Below are 17,702 nucleotides of genomic sequence, written 5' to 3' on the forward strand. Positions count from 1 at the left end.
AGAAAGAGAAAAGAAGAGTAAATGTAAAAACTTGATTTCTAAACAGGAAAAATGTCTTTTAGAGAAAAAATAAATTACAGAAATCCTCAAAATGAGAAAATTAGCTAAAATGTAATCATGCCCTTCCCTCTCTGCCTCCATTCTTTTCCTCTTCTAATGTTTGCAAAGACATTCAACAGCTATAAATTAAGAAATTGTGTTAAGTAATACACTGGAATTTGAAGGATTTTGGATGATAAATCTTAATAAAAAGAGAGAAATTTGTTCACGAAATATTTTTGGGAAAAGAACTAGTTTAATGCAGTGTTTGGAAGATGAGAAAGTGATGAATCTTCGTAGGAAAGAGGAAGAATAGTGAGGATGATCATCATGATTTCAAGAGAGTCAAGGCCAACTGGTGGGCCATCAACAATTGATGTAAGTACTCTTAATAGTCTTGTCTCACATGAGTTAAAAATGCTAACCTCCATCAGCTTGATTGTTTACCAAGAACAAGGGGAAACTAGAGTTGAGTGGAGCCAATTCCACTTGTGGGCTTGTCATGAGGGTGCTGCCTGGGATTACTTCTTTCCCATCAGCTTCCTCAGGCCCCGTTTCAGGTCTTTGTTTCTCAGGCTGTAGATAAAAGGGTTTAGCATGGAGGACAAAACTGTGTAGACAATTGTTGCTATGTGGTCCCTGACAGCGTAGGTGGACAGGGGCTGTAAATAGACATAGAAGATGCTTCCATAAAACAGTGTTACCACAGTGAGGTGAGAACCACAGGTGGAGAAGGCTTTACGTTTCCCAGCAGCTGAGGGAATTTTGAGAACCGCAATGAGGATTAGTACATAAGAGAAAGCAATGAATAGAAAGGGAGTCACCAAAACAACAGATCCTTCTATCATTATCACAATTTCATTGACAAATGTGGAGGAACAAGACAATTTCAGCAGAGGGCCAATGTCACAGAGAAAGTGATGGATAACATTGGAGTCACAGAAGATGAGATGATTCAGCAAAAGTGTGTGTAGGAATGAGTGGAAGTGAGGAAATGAGCAGGAGAAGGCCACCAGCAGGACACAACGGCGGTGGCTCACGGTGGTGACATAGTGGAAGGGGTCACAGATAGCCACATAGCGGTCAAAGGCCATGACTGCCAGAAGGAAGCTGTCAGAGTTGCCCAAAGCATAAATAAAATACATCTGTGTCAGACACCCAGCATAGGAGATGGTCTTCTTTGACAGGAAGTCCACTAGCATCCTGGGGACTATGGTTGTTGTAAAGCAAATGTCAGTGAAAGACAGGCAACTCAAGAAGAAATACATGGGAGTCTGAAGCTGGGGGTCAGAGTAGATGGCCAGGATGATGAGTAGGTTCCCTGTTATGGTGACCAGGTATATGGTGAGGAAGAGGATAAAGAGTGGCTTCTGGTCCTCAGGCCGGGAGGAGAGTCCCAGGAGGATGAACTCAGAGACACTGCTGGTTTGGTTGACATTTTCCATTGACTTGGGTCTAGTTATATATGAAGTTTTCTTATTTAATGTACTTCAATGCCTTCACCCAAATCATGAGAACCCAGCAAGTCTTTGTTTTCTCAGTTTGGTCACAATTAGCTGTTGTGCAGGGACAACTTGTCAACCTCATTGTCCTTGATGTCATCCTCTCATCCCAAATCCGTGAACATCATAAAGGCCTTATCTTGAAAGCTGGGGAAACAGAACAAGAGCTTTCCTTTAGAAACCATCAGAGGTGGATCTCTCTGATTCAAGTTCATTAGTTCTTATTCTACGCAAAGCACTGTTCCCCTGCTGAAGACACAGCAATAAAAACAGATAAATCTTTGCCTTTGCGAAGCTCGTGTTCTAGTTGGGGAGACAGATCATCAACAAACAAAATATGTAGTATAATATCAGGTAGGGATAAATTTTCTGTACAAAATAAAGCAACATACAAGGGGGTGGAGATGGATGGAGAATGTGGGTGGAGGTATTTTATACAGGGAGGTCACAGGACACACATTCCCTATCAAAACAAATTCAGTTCTGTCATTCTAAAGTTCATCTTTCCATTGTCATGGGAAAAAATAAGCATTTGTCAACATAACCAATAAGGCAAATCTAGGAGGAATGTTGAACCAGCTTCAAAAACAATGAGTTTTTTTCTCTTCTGGGGACACGATGAGAGATTCATCCTCCTTAGCTCATGGCATGCTATCATCATCAGACTGTACAAGTTTCCTCTTTTTTGTAAATTTATTTTCCTTTCTTTAACACCCTTTCCTACATAATCTTCGTACAAGATGGTCATGCATTGCTGAGTATTCAATTAATGCTTTTAAAATTCATCTCTCATATATGGATCCAAAAATATCTATGAGAAACTTGTTAATTTTTAAAATATACTTGTGTTTTTTAAGTCATTCAGTTACTTAGTGATGGACATCAAAGTGACCTACATTTCTTGCTATTACAAAAACTCTGCAATGAGAGATCTTGTATCTGAAAAGTGTTTTAAATCAATTTTAGAGTCAGCATATCCATCCATACCTTATGAATGGGCAAAGTACATAACAAGTCTCAAGCATTTTGTGCCATTGGTTATTTACGTATTCTTGGTTACCATAAAAAAATCCCTACAATGAACATACTTATATCCTCGAAGTGTTTAAAATAGTTTCTTTAGAGGTAGCAATTCTTTTACACATTTAGAGTGGACCTATTACATTGGACTTGTCATGCATTTAAAAACATCTTACATCTATATTAATGTATATAATAATATATTAATTCATTTAACAATTAATTGCCTACATTTTAGTTGTAAGTTACTAAACAGCTTTAAACTTCAGTCTTTTTGTGTATAATATTGGACACAGATAGCCACATTCACAGGAAGATTTAGTGAGATAATGCAATTTAAGCAATGGGGAAAAAGATCTTGTAAGGATCTTGTAAACACTCAGGAGAAGCTAATGATCCTCCTAAATCCCAGTGTCATCTTCCCTTATCTGCTATTCCTGTATGTTCTGAAAAGCAGTTAACTCACATGCTTCAAATATATCTCTCATTGCCAAATTGTCAGGCTAATTTCATGATTTTGTTATATTTTATATTCATATTTGTTTCTGCATTGAATAATTTGAGTGAATCAATAATTGAAGTTAATAATACTCAACCATATTTATTGAAAATGTGTTACATGTCAAGCCTATGCTAAGAATCTCATTAAATCCCATGATAAGCAGTCATGAGTCACGTGTTGTTATCAGAAGACTGAGGCTGAGAGATGTAAAGTGGTTTGCTCAAGGTCACTAAGGAGTGAAGAGCAATCAGGATTTGAACCCCAAGCTGACTCATTCTGAAACTCATGCTCTCAATCCTGATGCTTCGCCTCCTCATGTTTTGGTATATGCATTGTCTATCATGATCACACACATGCTTTGTCTTCCTCGCTGTGATAATTTCCTACATTAACTACCCTTCTATCCCCCTTCTATCCCCCTTAATAACAAGCTTTCTTCCCCCATGTTCAGAATCTGTCCTTGTAATTGCAAGAGAAGTGACATGTCTTCCTGTGTTGTACAGATGGTGGAATTTGAAAATTTGAATACCCATGTTAACTGGACAAAATCAGGTGGAAAAAAATTGACTATGCATGGCTGGAGTGTGTCTGGTGTGTGGAATTGTGATCGTGCAGCAGAGAGTGCCCTGGACATAAGACTTTTGATGTGAGTTTGATTTGTCCTCCATCACCTGCTCACAAGCAGATTCCTGATGTTTCATGAATAGCAAGTGTGATATCATATCTTAAAAGCAATTTGTCAGTCATAGATCAATACTCAAAAATAAGTCATTTGTGGAAGGGCTGCCTGGAGAATGCTGAATACAAAGCATTAGTGACCTGAGTTAATTAATGAGATTGGGTGCTCCAGGTTGTAGACATGAGGATCACCCACGTTGATGATTAGAAAAAAGGAAGAAGGTTTTTGATCTGAGAATCAGGAAAAATAGTTCTAAAAGCTCAAGGTGAATGGATGAGGCTGAGAATACAGTAGATTTTTTTTTTTTTCTTTTCTAGTGATGGGGTTTTGCTTCCACCAAAACATACAGTGTAGATGACCTAGAGGTCAAACTTGATGGACTTAAAACAAAAAGCTAGGTGAAAGTTTTAGTTGGACTCTATGAGTTTCTAATCCATGAAATATCTGAAAGTACCATGGAGGAAGGAATAAGTACCAAACTGGGTTGGAGAAGTCTGGAGGGTGTCAAGATTACTGAAGCTCACCTTTATATCTAGATGTGTTTCTTTTCTTTCCAGTTTCTCCAGAAGCTGATGTGTACCACATCTGCTAATCGGCTCCAAGTCTGCTTCTAAGGAAAAGCTCAGCTACTTCATGTTTCTCCCATGTAATTCTGGGCTGATTAACAAGGAAAGAGACAAGAAAGAAGGGAGGAACTGATACACTGTTTTAACACGATAACATGTTTCCCTTTTAGTGGCCTCAATCCTGTTTCTTTCCTAACATCTGATCCCCAGTGTGATGCTGCCCTAGCTCCATCTCAGAAGGCAGAAATGACCTGACTCAAGTGGCAAGGACTCTCTTGATTCTGGAAACCCAGGCAGCTTCTCATGAGTCTGAGCTATGCTAATGGCCTCTGGGGTCCTTGTTAGGTGGATGTAGTTGTGGAGTGATGACCTCTCAGGGGACTTTGTCTTGTTATCTCTCTAAGCAGAGAAAGTAGAATAGGAATCAGTTAGCAGAGCCGACTTGAAGGGGATAAGGGGACACTTGAAGCTTCCTGTTAAAATGTTGGGGCTAATCTCAGAGCTTCTTAGCCTCACTGCAACGTCTCAATGGCATGCTTCAGTTTCCCCAATTATGGGTTATCAAGGGTGAACAAATGTTTCTGTAGATGAATATCTTTATGGTTGGGGATTCAGATGTAGCTTGAGGTATGTTCTAGAATTGGGCAGGTCTTAAGTTAATATGGGGAGGTTGAAGTTTTCAGGCTATTCAATGGGAGTAGATCAATGGTGTGTATGTGCATTCCAGTGTCTGGGGAGGCATGTGGATTAGATTTTTTTTCTGTGTGGGATTAGGTTAATCTTAGTTTTTGCATGGTTAAAGCACAGGGGCAGGCAAAGGTTATCGTCACATTTAGAAAAGTTGCTTTAGAAAAAGAAGGTATATGTTTTCAGAGTTCATGCTCAGAGTAGTGTGCTGAGGGTTAGTGCTGAGGAAAGGAGATATTTATTAGAATGCTGGTTGTGCCACTTAGTCGCTTTTTTTTATTGTTATTATTTGTTATCTTTTGAGGAAGATTAGCCCTGTGCTAACATCTACTGCCAATCCTCTTTTTGCTGGGGAACATTGCCCGTGAGCTAAAATCTGTGCCCATCTTCCTCTATTTTGTTTGTGGGACGCCCGCCACAGCATAGCTTGATAAGCAGTGCATATGTCCACGCCCTGGGTCTGAACAGGCAAATCCCGGGCCCGCTAAAGTGGAGCACATGAACTTAACAGCTACGCCACTTGGTGGCACCTACCACTTCGTTGCTTTTAGCAAGTTACGTTGCCTCTAAAGCTTCAGTTCTTCATTTGAAAAATGAGGACAACTCTTCTTGGCACTAAAACAAGAGAGAAAATGTCCTTTCGGATTTTATAGAGAGAATATTGTGCTTTTTGGTGAACATCATCCACAACTATATTACAGGAAATACAAAAACATTCTGCTATTGCTCTCAGTGTAAACCATTGCCTCACATAATACGCTTGTGTCTTTTTTCTTAGCTTTGAATTTAATTTTTAAATTTTAATCTCTTTATTAACAGTAAGTACTACAGAGACAGAAAGGCCTGGGTTTGAGTCCTGCCTCCTCCACTTACTATTCATGTGACTTTCCTTCTTTCTGTTCATTTATTAAACAAACATTTATTTGTTTATTTCCAATTTTATTGAGATATAATTGACATATAACATTGTGTAAGTTTAAGGTGTACAATGTAACGATTTGATGTACATATATATTACAAAATGATTACCACAATAATGTTAGTTAACACACCCATCACCTAACACAGTTACAGATTTTTTTCTTGTGGTGAGAACTGTTAAAATCTACTCCCTTAGCAACTTTCAAATATACGAAACTATAACTATAATCACCATGCTGTAAATTACATCTCTAGAATTTATTCATCTTACAATTGGAAGTTTGTAACCTTTGACCATCTTCATCCATTTCTCCCACCCCCATTCCTCACTCCTGACAACCACAAATCCACTCTCTGTTTCTATGAGCTCTATGTTTTTAGATTCCAGATATAAGTGAGAATATGCATTATTTGTTTTTTCACTTAGCATAATGCCCTCCAGGTTCATCCATGTTATTGCACCTGGCAGGATTTCCTTCTTTTTATGGCTGAATAATATGCTGTTTTATATAGATTTTTTATTTTATTTATCCATTCATCAACTGTTAAACACTTAGGTTGTTTCTATGTCTTGGCTATTATAAATAAATCTGAAATGAATTTGGAAGTGTAGATATCCCTTTGAGTTAATGATTTCATTTTCTTTGGATATATACCCAGAAGTGGGATTGCTGGATCCTATGGTAGATCTATTTTTAAGTTTTTGAAGACCGTTCATACTGTTTTCCACAATGGCTGCATCGATTTCAATTCCCACCAATAGTGCACAAGCTTTCCCTTTTCTCCACATGCTCACCTGCACTTGTCCAACTGGTGGGAGTGTGGTGGGTTCCCATTGTAATTTAATTTGAATTTCTCTGCTTATTAATGAAACTCAGCATCTTTTCATATGCATATTGACCATTTGGAGTTCCTTCTTTTTGACGAAATGTTTGTTTGATTATTTTTCACAGTTTTTTCCCACCTGTTTTGTCTGTCTTATTGTTACTGATTTCTAGGGATATTTATGTATTCCTAATTTGAATGTTTTGTTGGTTTTATGAATTTCAAATACCTTTTAACATTCTGTTATTTGTCTTCTTCCTCCATGATGTCTTTTGATAAACAGAACCAAAGAATTTAATTTCAACATGGTCCAATTAATGTTATTTTCTTTTGTGGTTAGTGCCTTCTGTCTGTGACTCACTTGAGAAATTATTTCCTACCTCAAGGAGACAAAGATATTTTCCTATACTATTTGCTAAAATATTAATAGTTTTTGGTTTTTGTATGCAAATTTATGATTCATCAGGAGTTAATTTTTGCATATGGTATGGGGTAGGGACCAATTTCATTTTTCCATGTGGATTCCCAACTGTCTTTGCTCCATTTATGAAAAGATGCTCTCTAGTGCCTCATTCATAAATCAAGCGTATACCAATGTGTGAATATGTTTCTGTGCTCTCTATCTTGTGGTATTTGTTCTGTTTGTCTACTCCTTCAACAATATCTGTATAGTCTTAATTACCATGGGTCTACAGTAGTTCTTGATATCTGGTAGACTAATGATTCTCAAAGTACTGTTTCTAAATCAGTACACCAGCATCACCCGGGGGTTTGTTAGAAATGCAAATTCTTGTACCTTAATCAGATTTACTCAAGGGTCATAGTCATAGGTCTATGGCCATGCTCAGCCTTGGAGGAAATGTTAAGATCAGGATTTTCTCTTCCAAGTCCAAAGTGTTGATAGTAATATAGGACAACTATAGGTTATGTGGAGGTGAGATTGCTTCCTGCATTCTGTGTTTCCTCTTTATCTGGTTCTACTACAAAGTAAGAATTAGGACATTGAATGGGGTATTCCTTTGGTGACCTAACCTCCTTTATATTACCCCTCTCCTACCGTGACATGATATTATTGCTATTTGAACAAAAAACAGAGCAATAGATTATGTTACATTTGTCTTACTGATTAGTAGTTTTAATTCTACAAAAAATACATGTCCTCTTTTAACAAATTCAAATATTCAGATATATACAAACAAAAAAGCAAATGTTATCTCCATCTTCCTGGAAGAATCACCTAGAATTAACCATTTTTAATGGCAGGTTTTCTTATTGGATATATAATCTCACCTATTTACCACACTCATGTACACACTCACTTATTCATATTTTTCACCTTAATAGGTTTATTCTTGAGCATTTTAATTTGCAACCTGCTCTTCATACATAGTGGCTTTTCAGGGCAGTGATAGAGATATAATTTATTATTGGTAACTACTACATATTATTTTTTTCTGTGGAAAAATTGAACTATTATTGATCTATTTCTGTATTGATGGACATTTTGGTTGTTTCTAATTTTTCACTATTACAAACAATGCTGAAGTCAATGAATGTGTATGTGCAGCTTTATATGGTTGATAAAGTGTTACTATAAGCATGAGTTATAGAAATGCAAACATAGAGACATAAAGAATGATCAGAAATTGTCAAACTTCCATCTTCTCACATAAAGATCAGGTTAATTTTCTCTGGGAGTAGGGGGGGCGCTGATCAAAATCCACATTCACAAGTCCCTCATGAGACCTACTGAATGATATCTCTAGGAATAATATAGGAGAATAGTAAATGGTAAAAATATTAAGATATAAAACATAGCAAAGTCTAAAAGCACTAAGAGAAGTATAGAGAATGAAGGAAGGAAGGAAGGAAGGAAAACAAAAGTGAACAGAATAAAGTCCTTGCCTGCAGCACTGGAGGACTATTTACATCACGGAGCATCCCAATATGTCCACGTCTGCTTCTGGAAGTTCCTAGTTATATCCGTCTTCAATGCTCCCGTATGGCTTTTAATTCTCCCTTTAAAAGATACTGAGGATAATCCTAAGTACATACAACAAATCTTTCCCTGGGAAGTGGATAGGTTTCTGAATAGTAGTGATGGAGGAAATAGGGGAATCTCTAAGAGAAATTGAAGCTAAGAGAGGGCTCAAGAGGAGTGAGCACCTGTGAGTGACAAATACCAGACCCAGAGCAACTCAGCCCCATGCTGTACCACTGGCCTGATCACTGGGGCAGGTGAGTGCTAAACTACTAAGTCACTAAGCTCACCAGGGCTAAGAGTTTTTGCACTACAGAGCCCAGAACATTCTGCTGTTGAAGATATGGAAGAAGGAAAGGGTGTGATCCCTGTATAAACTGATGGGCCAGATACATTCATGGCTTTGGTGGAAGTTTCAAAGGTATGGGTGTCTCAATCTCTGTCTCTGTGTCTCTCTTCCTGAGTTACTGTAATGACTTTCAAAAAGCTAGGAAAGCTGATTAATGAAGTTCATTAAAATAAGAAGTTACTAAGGGAACAAAAGTCATTGAGTGGATGTAAATTAGTTCCAGCAAATTTTGTGGAAAACAAAGATTTCAACAACACTTAGAGGGAATGAAAAAGATGTGGTTTCCTGGAGAAGAGGAAGATGGGAAGAGAAAGGCAGAGACATGAAAACTGGAAGCTGAGATTTTGTTAGACTTCAAGCCAATTACTGAATCATAAAACAGTCTCAAAGGTATAGTCACATGTAAAGAAATGAAGGAATAAAACCCAACATCCAGGACACATATGAGTTATATCTGTTGACTTACAGAGTTTGCTGCGTGTATCAGGAACCAGTAGAAATGGGGTCAAGAGAATCAGAGATGCTCATGAACATGGTTACAGAGGTTCTGCCTAGGATTTCCTCCTGCTCATCACCTTCCCCAGGCCCCTGTTCATGTCTTTGTTTCTCAGACTGTAGATAAAATGGTTTAGCATGGAGGATAGAACTGTGTCGACAATTGTTGCCAGTTGCCCCCTAACAGTGTAGCTGGACAAAGGCTGTAAATAGACATAGAAGATGCTTCCATAAAAGAGGATCACCACAGTAAAGTGGGAACCACAGGTGAAGAAGGCTTTGCACGTCCCAGCAGCTGAGGGGATGGTGAGAAATGCAATGAGGATTCGTACATGAGAAAAAGCAATGCATAGAAAGGGGATCACCCAAACAACCAGTCCTTTTGCCTCTATTGTGATGTCATTGACAAATGTGGAGGAGCAGGACAATTTCAGCAGAGGGTTGATGTCACAGAGGAAGTGATGGATAACATTATAGTCACAGAAGTTGAGAAGTTTCAGGAGAAGCATGTGTGGGTGTGTGCAGAGGTGAGGAAATGAGCATAAGAACAGTAGCAGGACACAGTGGTGGCGGCTTATGGTAGTGACATAATGGAAGGGGTCACAGATGGCCACATAGTGGTCAAAGGCCATGACTGCCAGAAGGCAGCTGCCAGTGTTGCCCAAAGCATACATAAAATACATCTGTGTCAGACACTCTGCATAGGAGACGTTCTTCTCTGACAGGAAGTTTACTAGCATCTTGTTGACACTTGGGAAGCAAGTGTAAGTGAAAGACAGTGAACTCAAGGAGAAATACAATGGGATCTGGAACTGAGGGTCAGAGCGGATGGCCAGGATTATGAGCAGGTTCCCTGTTACGGTGACCAGGTACATGGTGAGGAATAGGATAAAGAGTGGCTTCTGGTCCTTCACCTGGGAAGGGAATCCCAGGACGATAGAGTCAGAGACACCACTGTTTCCTCGACATTTTCCATGCCGTGATCATGGAGTGAGCTAAAATAAAGAAGATCCAACCATTTAACACACATGTCTTAACTGTAATCATAAGCAAGCCAACAAATCAATGCTTCTTTCTCCATTGACTTTCCACCCATAGGGTCATGGTTACCTACCATGTGGGCAACTCATCAACTTTGTGGTCCTTGATGCTGCCCTCCCTTCCCAACTATACGACTTCACAAGCTTCTTGTGTCTATAACGTTGACTTAAGAGGAAGAATGTTCTTTCAGGAACAGAAACCATCCTGATTCAGTTTAATATTAAATGCTAAAAATAATTCTTTACTGAGCACTTGCTCTGTGCAAAATACTCTTCTGGGAGTGAGGACACAACTGTGAATAAGGTAGTGAAAGGTCTGGCTTTGTAGATGTTGCATTCTAATGCAGGTTCTATCTATCTATCTATCTATCTGTCAGTTATCTATCATCTGTTAATTCTCTATCATCTACCAATTATTTATCATCAGTTATCTATCTTACCTATCTCTCATCTATCTATCTGTCATCTATATCATCCATCTATCTATCATCTATCATCAAATAGTTCTACATTTTGTGAAGAAAAATAAAGCCACATGAAGGGATAGAGACTCACAGTAGTAAGGTGGAGAATTTGTTTATTTCAGATAAGGTGGTTTTATTTTTCTCTGTCTATGTGAAAACACATTTTCAGTTATCTCATGTGAAGTTTTATCTCAAATTCCTTGCCAAAAAAGGGGCTTGATAAAATAATCAACAGGGAAATCCGAGGAATAATGATCCCAGACCAACAAAGTTTTACTGATGTGCTTCCTTTATTTTCAGAGACACTTATTTAGAAGTTCATACTCCTTAGTGAACAACAAACTATCAGTCTCAGTCCACACAAATCCTTATTTTTAAATTTGCTTTTTCCTTATTTTTCCTTTAATTTCCTAAACCTGTCATGTTCCCACATCTGGGACACTCAACCATTAAGCAAGCAAAGGTCCCTCCATGCCATCATCCATTTGTTTATTTATCTATGTATATATCTTTGAAAATATATAGTATTGCTTTGTTTATACATCTTTTTGTTCCGTTTACTTCAACAATAATGTGGCGTATATCTCACTCTGTTTTTTTCTCTATATATACAATTTGTTTTAGGTCTATCTATGTTTTGATTCTTTACTTTTCACCCCTCGTTGTATGCATGCAGCACACTTGACTTAATATGTTTCCCTAGATTCCCTCTAAATCTATACTATCAAGAACAACATTGATTCAAGTATCCTCATTCCCACAAAGTGTTTTAAATTCTTCATCCAGACATTTAGAACGTGCATATTGGATAGGCCCTTTTCATAGTGGTTCAAGGAATGACCATTTATCCATTCCTTTACACAACACTTAAAAGCCTATTTTCCAGGTGGTTAACATCAGGCACTTTATTAAATATCTTTAAACTTCAGTTTTCTCATCTGTAAATAGGGTATACTAACATTTGCCTCAGAAGATTTTTGCGAGGTGTTCATGATACTTAAAATGGCTCTAAAGACCGAGCAAATATACCAAATGATACCATTCTCTTCTCCTCCCTCTCTTCATTATTGCCAAGGAATTTTTCCCTAAATAGGTACTTGTACATGTTCTCATGAGTAAAAAACCTGAATATTAAAATGACCTTAGCCCTCACACTCCAATGCTCTAATGGTCAAATTAACCTTACTATAAATTTAGAAAGCTTTCTTAGATGGGATATTTTCTGATGCTTTGAATAATATGAGAGCGAATCAGTAATGAAGCATTTACCTTATACAGGAAGTAGTTTGTTTAATCCTCACGACACTCTTATGAAGCATAAGCTAGTTTTATTCCCATTTCTTTCCTCTGGTGAGGAAATAGATATAGAGACAACATAATTTTCTAAAACCACACATCAAGTAAATAGCAGAAAGAAGATTAAAATTCAAGACTAATTCTGAATCTCAAGATTTAACCATGATACATCTTTTCATATTTTTGTAAAGCTATAAAAGTATATCTAAAACAATCATGTGTAGGATCTATTTTTCTTTTTTCTTTTTCTTTTTTTTTTTTTTTGCCTAAACTGTCTATTCATTTATTTAATTTATTTTAATTTTTAATTTTCTTTAGCTTTCAGATTTCCATAGTAATATATTTCAAATTCTATGTAGATTACGTGATGTTAACCACCCAAAAACTAATTATAGTCCAACACCTCACATGTGAGCCTAATAACCCTTTTTGCCCTCCTCCCTCCCCCCTTCCCCTATGGTAACCACCAATCCAATCTCCATTGCTATGTGTTTGTCATTGTTATTATCTTCTACTCATAAGTGCAATCATATGGTATTTGACTTTCTCCCTCTGACTTATTTCACATTGTACTGGAAGTTGTAACCATTGCAATAGAGCAGGAAAAATATATAAAAGGCATCTACATTGGAATGGCAATTAAAATGGTTTTCATTGCAGAGGACATTATCACCTATGTAAAAAATCCAGTGGAATACACAAAAATGTTACTAGAACTAATAAGTTGACTTTGGCAAGGTTTTTGTTTATGTTAATAGTGAGCAGTTAGGAATGGAAATTTAAAACAGTACCATTTAAATAGTATCAAAAATATGACATACACAGAAATAAATCTAATGAGAACATAGAAGACTTTTATTCTAAAAAGCACAAATCATTGCAGAAATAAATTAAGGAAGATATAAATAAATGTAGAAATATACCATGATCATGGGTAGGAAGGCTTATTATTGTTAAGTTGGTAATTCTCTCTATATTGGTCTATAGATTCAATGCAGACCCATTCAACATATTGTCAGTCTGTCTTTTTTTTTGGTGGAATTCGATGAACTGATTCTAAAACTTTTGTGGAAATGCAAACAATATGGAAGAGCCAAAACAATTTTGAAAAGAGGAACTAAGTAGGAAGATTGCCTGATTTAAAACCTGATCGTACAGCTATAGTAACCAAGACAGTATGATATTAGAATAAAGATAAAAATAGATCAATGGAACAGAACAGAGTCCATAAACAGATCCATACATGTGTGCACAACTGATTTTACACTAAGGACAAAGGCAATTCAGTAGAAAAAAATACAGACTTTCAGCAAATGATGCTGAAAGAATTGAATATCCACATTCAACAAAATGAACATTTAGCCAAACCTAGTAGTGAATACAAAAAGTAACATAAAATGAGCAATACATCTAAATATAAATCTAAAGCTGCAAAAATTTTAGAAGACTATCTGAGAAGAAATCCGTAGGGTCTTGGATTAGGCAAGCTTTCTTATAAAAACACTAAGATCACAATGCATAAAAGAAAATTTTGAAAATTGCACTACATCAAATGGGACTTCATCATATTTTTGGAATAACACTGTTAAAAGAATAAAACTAAAAGACCAGATAGGTAAAAAAAAAAAATGTTTATAAGTAATTTCTCTGATAAAGGACTTGAATACAAAATATAAAAAGAATTCTTAAAGAAACAGTGATGAGTAGAAAAAAAATTATTAAAAAAATGAGCAAAATATTTGAACAGATACTTCACCAAAGAAGATATACACACAAGAAAGGAAGCTGCACAAAGTTAGTCATTAAGGAAATGCAAATTAAGACCTGAAAGAGATACCACTACACAACCATTGTGACATTAAAACTAAAAAGACTGACCATACCAAATGTTGACCATATGTGTTAGAGTGTTAGAAGTCCTCATCACAATAAAAAAGATTTTTGTGTAATTATATATGGTGAAAGATGTTAACTAGACTCATCTTGGTGATCATTTTCCAATATATACAAATACTGAATCACTAGATTGTACACCTCAAACTAATTTAATGTTATATGCCATTATACCTAAATACAAAATGAAAAAAACAAAACAAAATGCCATTGACCACACTAGGACTCTGTGAGGGAATTCAAACTCTTGCACATTGTCTGTGAGAGTTAAAAATGATGTGGCAGCTTTAAAAAAACGCCATCAATTTCTTACAACGTTGATTATATTCTTACCATATGATTCATCTGTTACCCTCTTAGCTTTTTACCCATGAGAAATGAAAGCATATGTCCATTCAAAGGCTTATTTATAAATGTTTGATTTAAGTTTGATAGAGCAAAACTGTAGACAACCCAATATTAACCACCAGGTGAATATACAATGGAATATTATTTGGCAATAAAAGTAATGAAGTATTGATACACTAAAAAATTTGGATGAATCTCAAAATAACATGCTAAGTGAAAGAAGACAAAAAAATAGAGCATGCTACATGATTCCATTTACATAAAATTTTAGAAAGGCAAACTAATGCATAGTGATGGAAAGCAGATCAGTGGTTGCATGGTTACCATGATGGGGGTTGGAGAAGGCTAGTATGGCAAGGAGAGGTTACAAAGTGGGGCAAGGCATTCTTCAGGGGGAACGGATATTATCTCTACTTTTTGATGTGATAGCTTCATGAGTGAATGCACACGTCAGAACTTATCAAATTGTGCATTTGATTTCTTATTTATTTTTATTTTTGAAGTATTTTATTGAGGTCATATTGTTTTATAACATTGCGTAATTTCAAGTGTATATTATTATATTTCAGTTTCTGTAAAGCTTGCATCGTACTCACCACCAATAGTCTAAATTTTAGCCATCATCAAACATATGTGCCCCATTACCCCTTTCACCCACGCTCTACTCCTTTCCCCTCTGGTAACCACTAACCTGTTCTCTTTATCCGTGTGTTTGTTTATCTTCCACACATGAGCAAAATTGTATGGTGTTTGTCTTTCTCTGCAGACACAGAAAGACTGGCTTATTTCGCTTAGCATAATACGCTCAAGTCCATCCATGTTGTTACAAATGGGACATTTTGTCTTTTTTAATGGCTAATTTGTATTTCATTGCATATAAATACATATGTATACATCTTCTTCGTGCGTTCATCAGTTGATGGGAACTTGGGTTGTTTCTATGTCTTGGCTATTATGAATAATGCTGCAATGAACACAGTGGTGCATAAATCTCTTTGAATTGTTGATTGCATGTTCTTTGGATAAATACCCAGTATTGGGGTAGCTGGATCATATAGTATTTCTATTTTTGTTTTTTGAGAAATCTCAGTACTGTTTTCCATAGTGGCTGCACCAGTTTGCTTTCCCACCAGCAGCATATGAGGATTCCCTTTTCTTCACATCCTCGCTGACATCAGTTATTTTTTTCTTGGTAATTGTAGACATTCTGATGGGTGTGAGATGAGATCTAATTGTACACTTTTTTTGTTTGTTTGTTGTTGTTGTTTGCTGGGAAAGATTTGCCCTGAGATAACATCTATTGCCAATCATCCTCTTTCTTTTTCCCTCCCCAAAGTCCCAGTGCATAGTTGTATATTCTAGCTGTTAGCCCTTCTATGTCTTCTATGTGAGCTACCACAAGAGCACAGCAATTGAAAGATAAGTAGTGTGGTTCCACAACTGGGGTCTGACACGGGGCCCCCAACATGGTGAGAGCACAAACTTTAACCACTAGGCCATCAGGGCTGGCTCTCATTGTAGTTTTGATTTGCATTTCTCTAAAACTTAGTGATGTTCAACAACATTTTTTCATGTGCCTATGTACACCTGTATATCTTCTTTCGAAGAATGTCTTTATATCTTCTGCTCCTTTTTTTTTTAAAGATTTTATTTTTCCCTTTTTCTCCCCAAAGCCCCCCAGTACATAGTTGTATATTCTTTGTTGTGGGTCCTTCTAGTTGTGGCATGTGGGATGCTGCCTCAGCGTGGTTTGATGAGCAGTGCCATGTCCGCACCCAGGATTCGAACCAACGAAACACTGGGCCGCCTGCAGAGGAGCACGCAAACTTAACCACTCGGCCACAGGGCCAGCCCCTTCTGCTCCTTTTTTGATTGGGTTGTGTGATTTTTTTGTTGTTGAGTGTTAGGAGCTCCTTACATATGTTGGAAATTAACTCCTTATTTGGTATAAGATTTACAAATATTTTCCCCCAGTTTTTAGGTTGACTTTTCATTTTGTTCATGGTTTCCTTCGCCTTGCTGAAGTTTTTTAGTCTGATGTAGTCCCATTTGTCTATTTTTTCTTTTGTTTCCCTTGACCTAGTAGATATGTTATTTCAAAAAAGCTGCTGTTAAGATCGATGTCAGTGTACTACCTATAATTTCTTCTAGAAATTTTATGGTTTCGGGTCTTACATTCAAGTCTCTAATACATTGTGAGTTAATTTTTGTGTATGGTGTAAGATAATGATCTACTTTCATTCCTGATAGTTAATGATGTTTAACATCTTTTCATGTGCCTCTTGGCCATCTGTATATCTTCTTTGGAGAAAGGGCTGTTCAGATCTTTTGCTCATTTTTTAATTGGGTGGTTAATTTTTTTGCTGTTGAGATATATGAGTTCCTTATATACTTTGGCCATTAATCTCTTATCAGATATATGGTTTGAAAATATCTTCTCCCAATTGATAGGTTGTCTTCTCATTTTGTTGATGGTTTCCTTTGCTGTGCACAAGCTTTTTAGTTTGATGTAGTCCCATTTGTTTATTTTTTTCCTTGCCTAATAAGACATGATCCATGAAAATATGCTGCTAAGATTGACATCGAAGAGCATACTGCCTAATTTTTCTCCTAAAAGTTTCATGATTTCAGGTCTTACATTCAAATCTTTAATCCATTTTGGGCAACTTTCTGTGTATAGTGTAAGATAGTAGTCTATTTTCATTCTTTTGCTTGTGGCTCTCCAATTTTCCCAACACCATTCATTGAAGAGACTTTCATTTCTCCATTATATGTTCTTTGTTCTATTGTTGAAAATTAGCTGTCCATAGATGTGTGGGTTTATTTCTGAGCTCTCAATTCAGTTCCATTGATTTGTGTGACTGTTTTTGTTTCAGCACCATGCTGTTTTGATTAATATACCTTTGTAGTATATTTTGAAATCAGATAGTGGGATACCTCCAACTTTGTTCTTTTTTTCTCAGAATCCCTCTGGCTATTTGGGGTCTTTTGTTCTTCCTTATAAATTTTAGGATTTTTTTTTCTGTCTGTGAGGAATGTTGCTGTAACTTTGATAGAGATTGCATTAAATCTGTAGATTTCTTTGGAAGTATGGA

The 17,702-nt window shown here is 36.7% G+C and overlaps 2 protein-coding genes and 1 long non-coding RNA gene across 4 annotated transcripts in view; 1 reads left to right on the plus strand and 2 right to left on the minus strand.

Moving 5' to 3' along the window:
• Positions 1-17,702, plus strand: part of LOC139079710 (uncharacterized) — a 121,227-nt gene that overhangs the window by 19,650 nt on the left and 83,875 nt on the right. The window lies entirely within an intron of this gene.
• On the minus strand, positions 561-1,484 carry LOC103555879 (olfactory receptor 1L8-like). Its single transcript, XM_008527691.1, has one exon. The coding sequence runs from the start codon at positions 1,482-1,484 to the stop codon at positions 561-563; it is 924 nt and encodes a 307-aa protein (XP_008525913.1).
• Positions 9,623-10,810, minus strand: LOC103555901 (olfactory receptor 1L8-like). The gene is made up of 2 exons (XM_008527712.1): positions 10,740-10,810; positions 9,623-10,520 (listed from the first exon to the last, which is right to left on the minus strand). Exons 1-2 carry the CDS (start codon positions 10,808-10,810, stop codon positions 9,623-9,625), a joined length of 969 nt encoding a protein of 322 aa, XP_008525934.1.

Source organism: Equus przewalskii, chromosome 26, assembly GCF_037783145.1.
Source record: "Equus przewalskii isolate Varuska chromosome 26, EquPr2, whole genome shotgun sequence".
Classification (NCBI taxonomy): Eukaryota; Metazoa; Chordata; class Mammalia; order Perissodactyla; family Equidae; genus Equus; species Equus przewalskii.

Coding starts and splice junctions, on each gene's coding strand:
- LOC103555879 (XM_008527691.1), bottom strand. CDS start 1,484: ATGGAAAATGTCAACCAAACCAGCAGTGTCTCTGAGTTCATCCTCCTG.
- LOC103555901 (XM_008527712.1), bottom strand. CDS start 10,810: ATGGTTTCTGTTCCTGAAAGAACATTCTTCCTCTTAAGTCAACGTTAT. Junction 10,521..10,739: donor CACAAGAAGCTTGTGAAGTC/GTATAGTTGGGA, acceptor TCGAGGAAACAG/TGGTGTCTCTGACTCTATCG.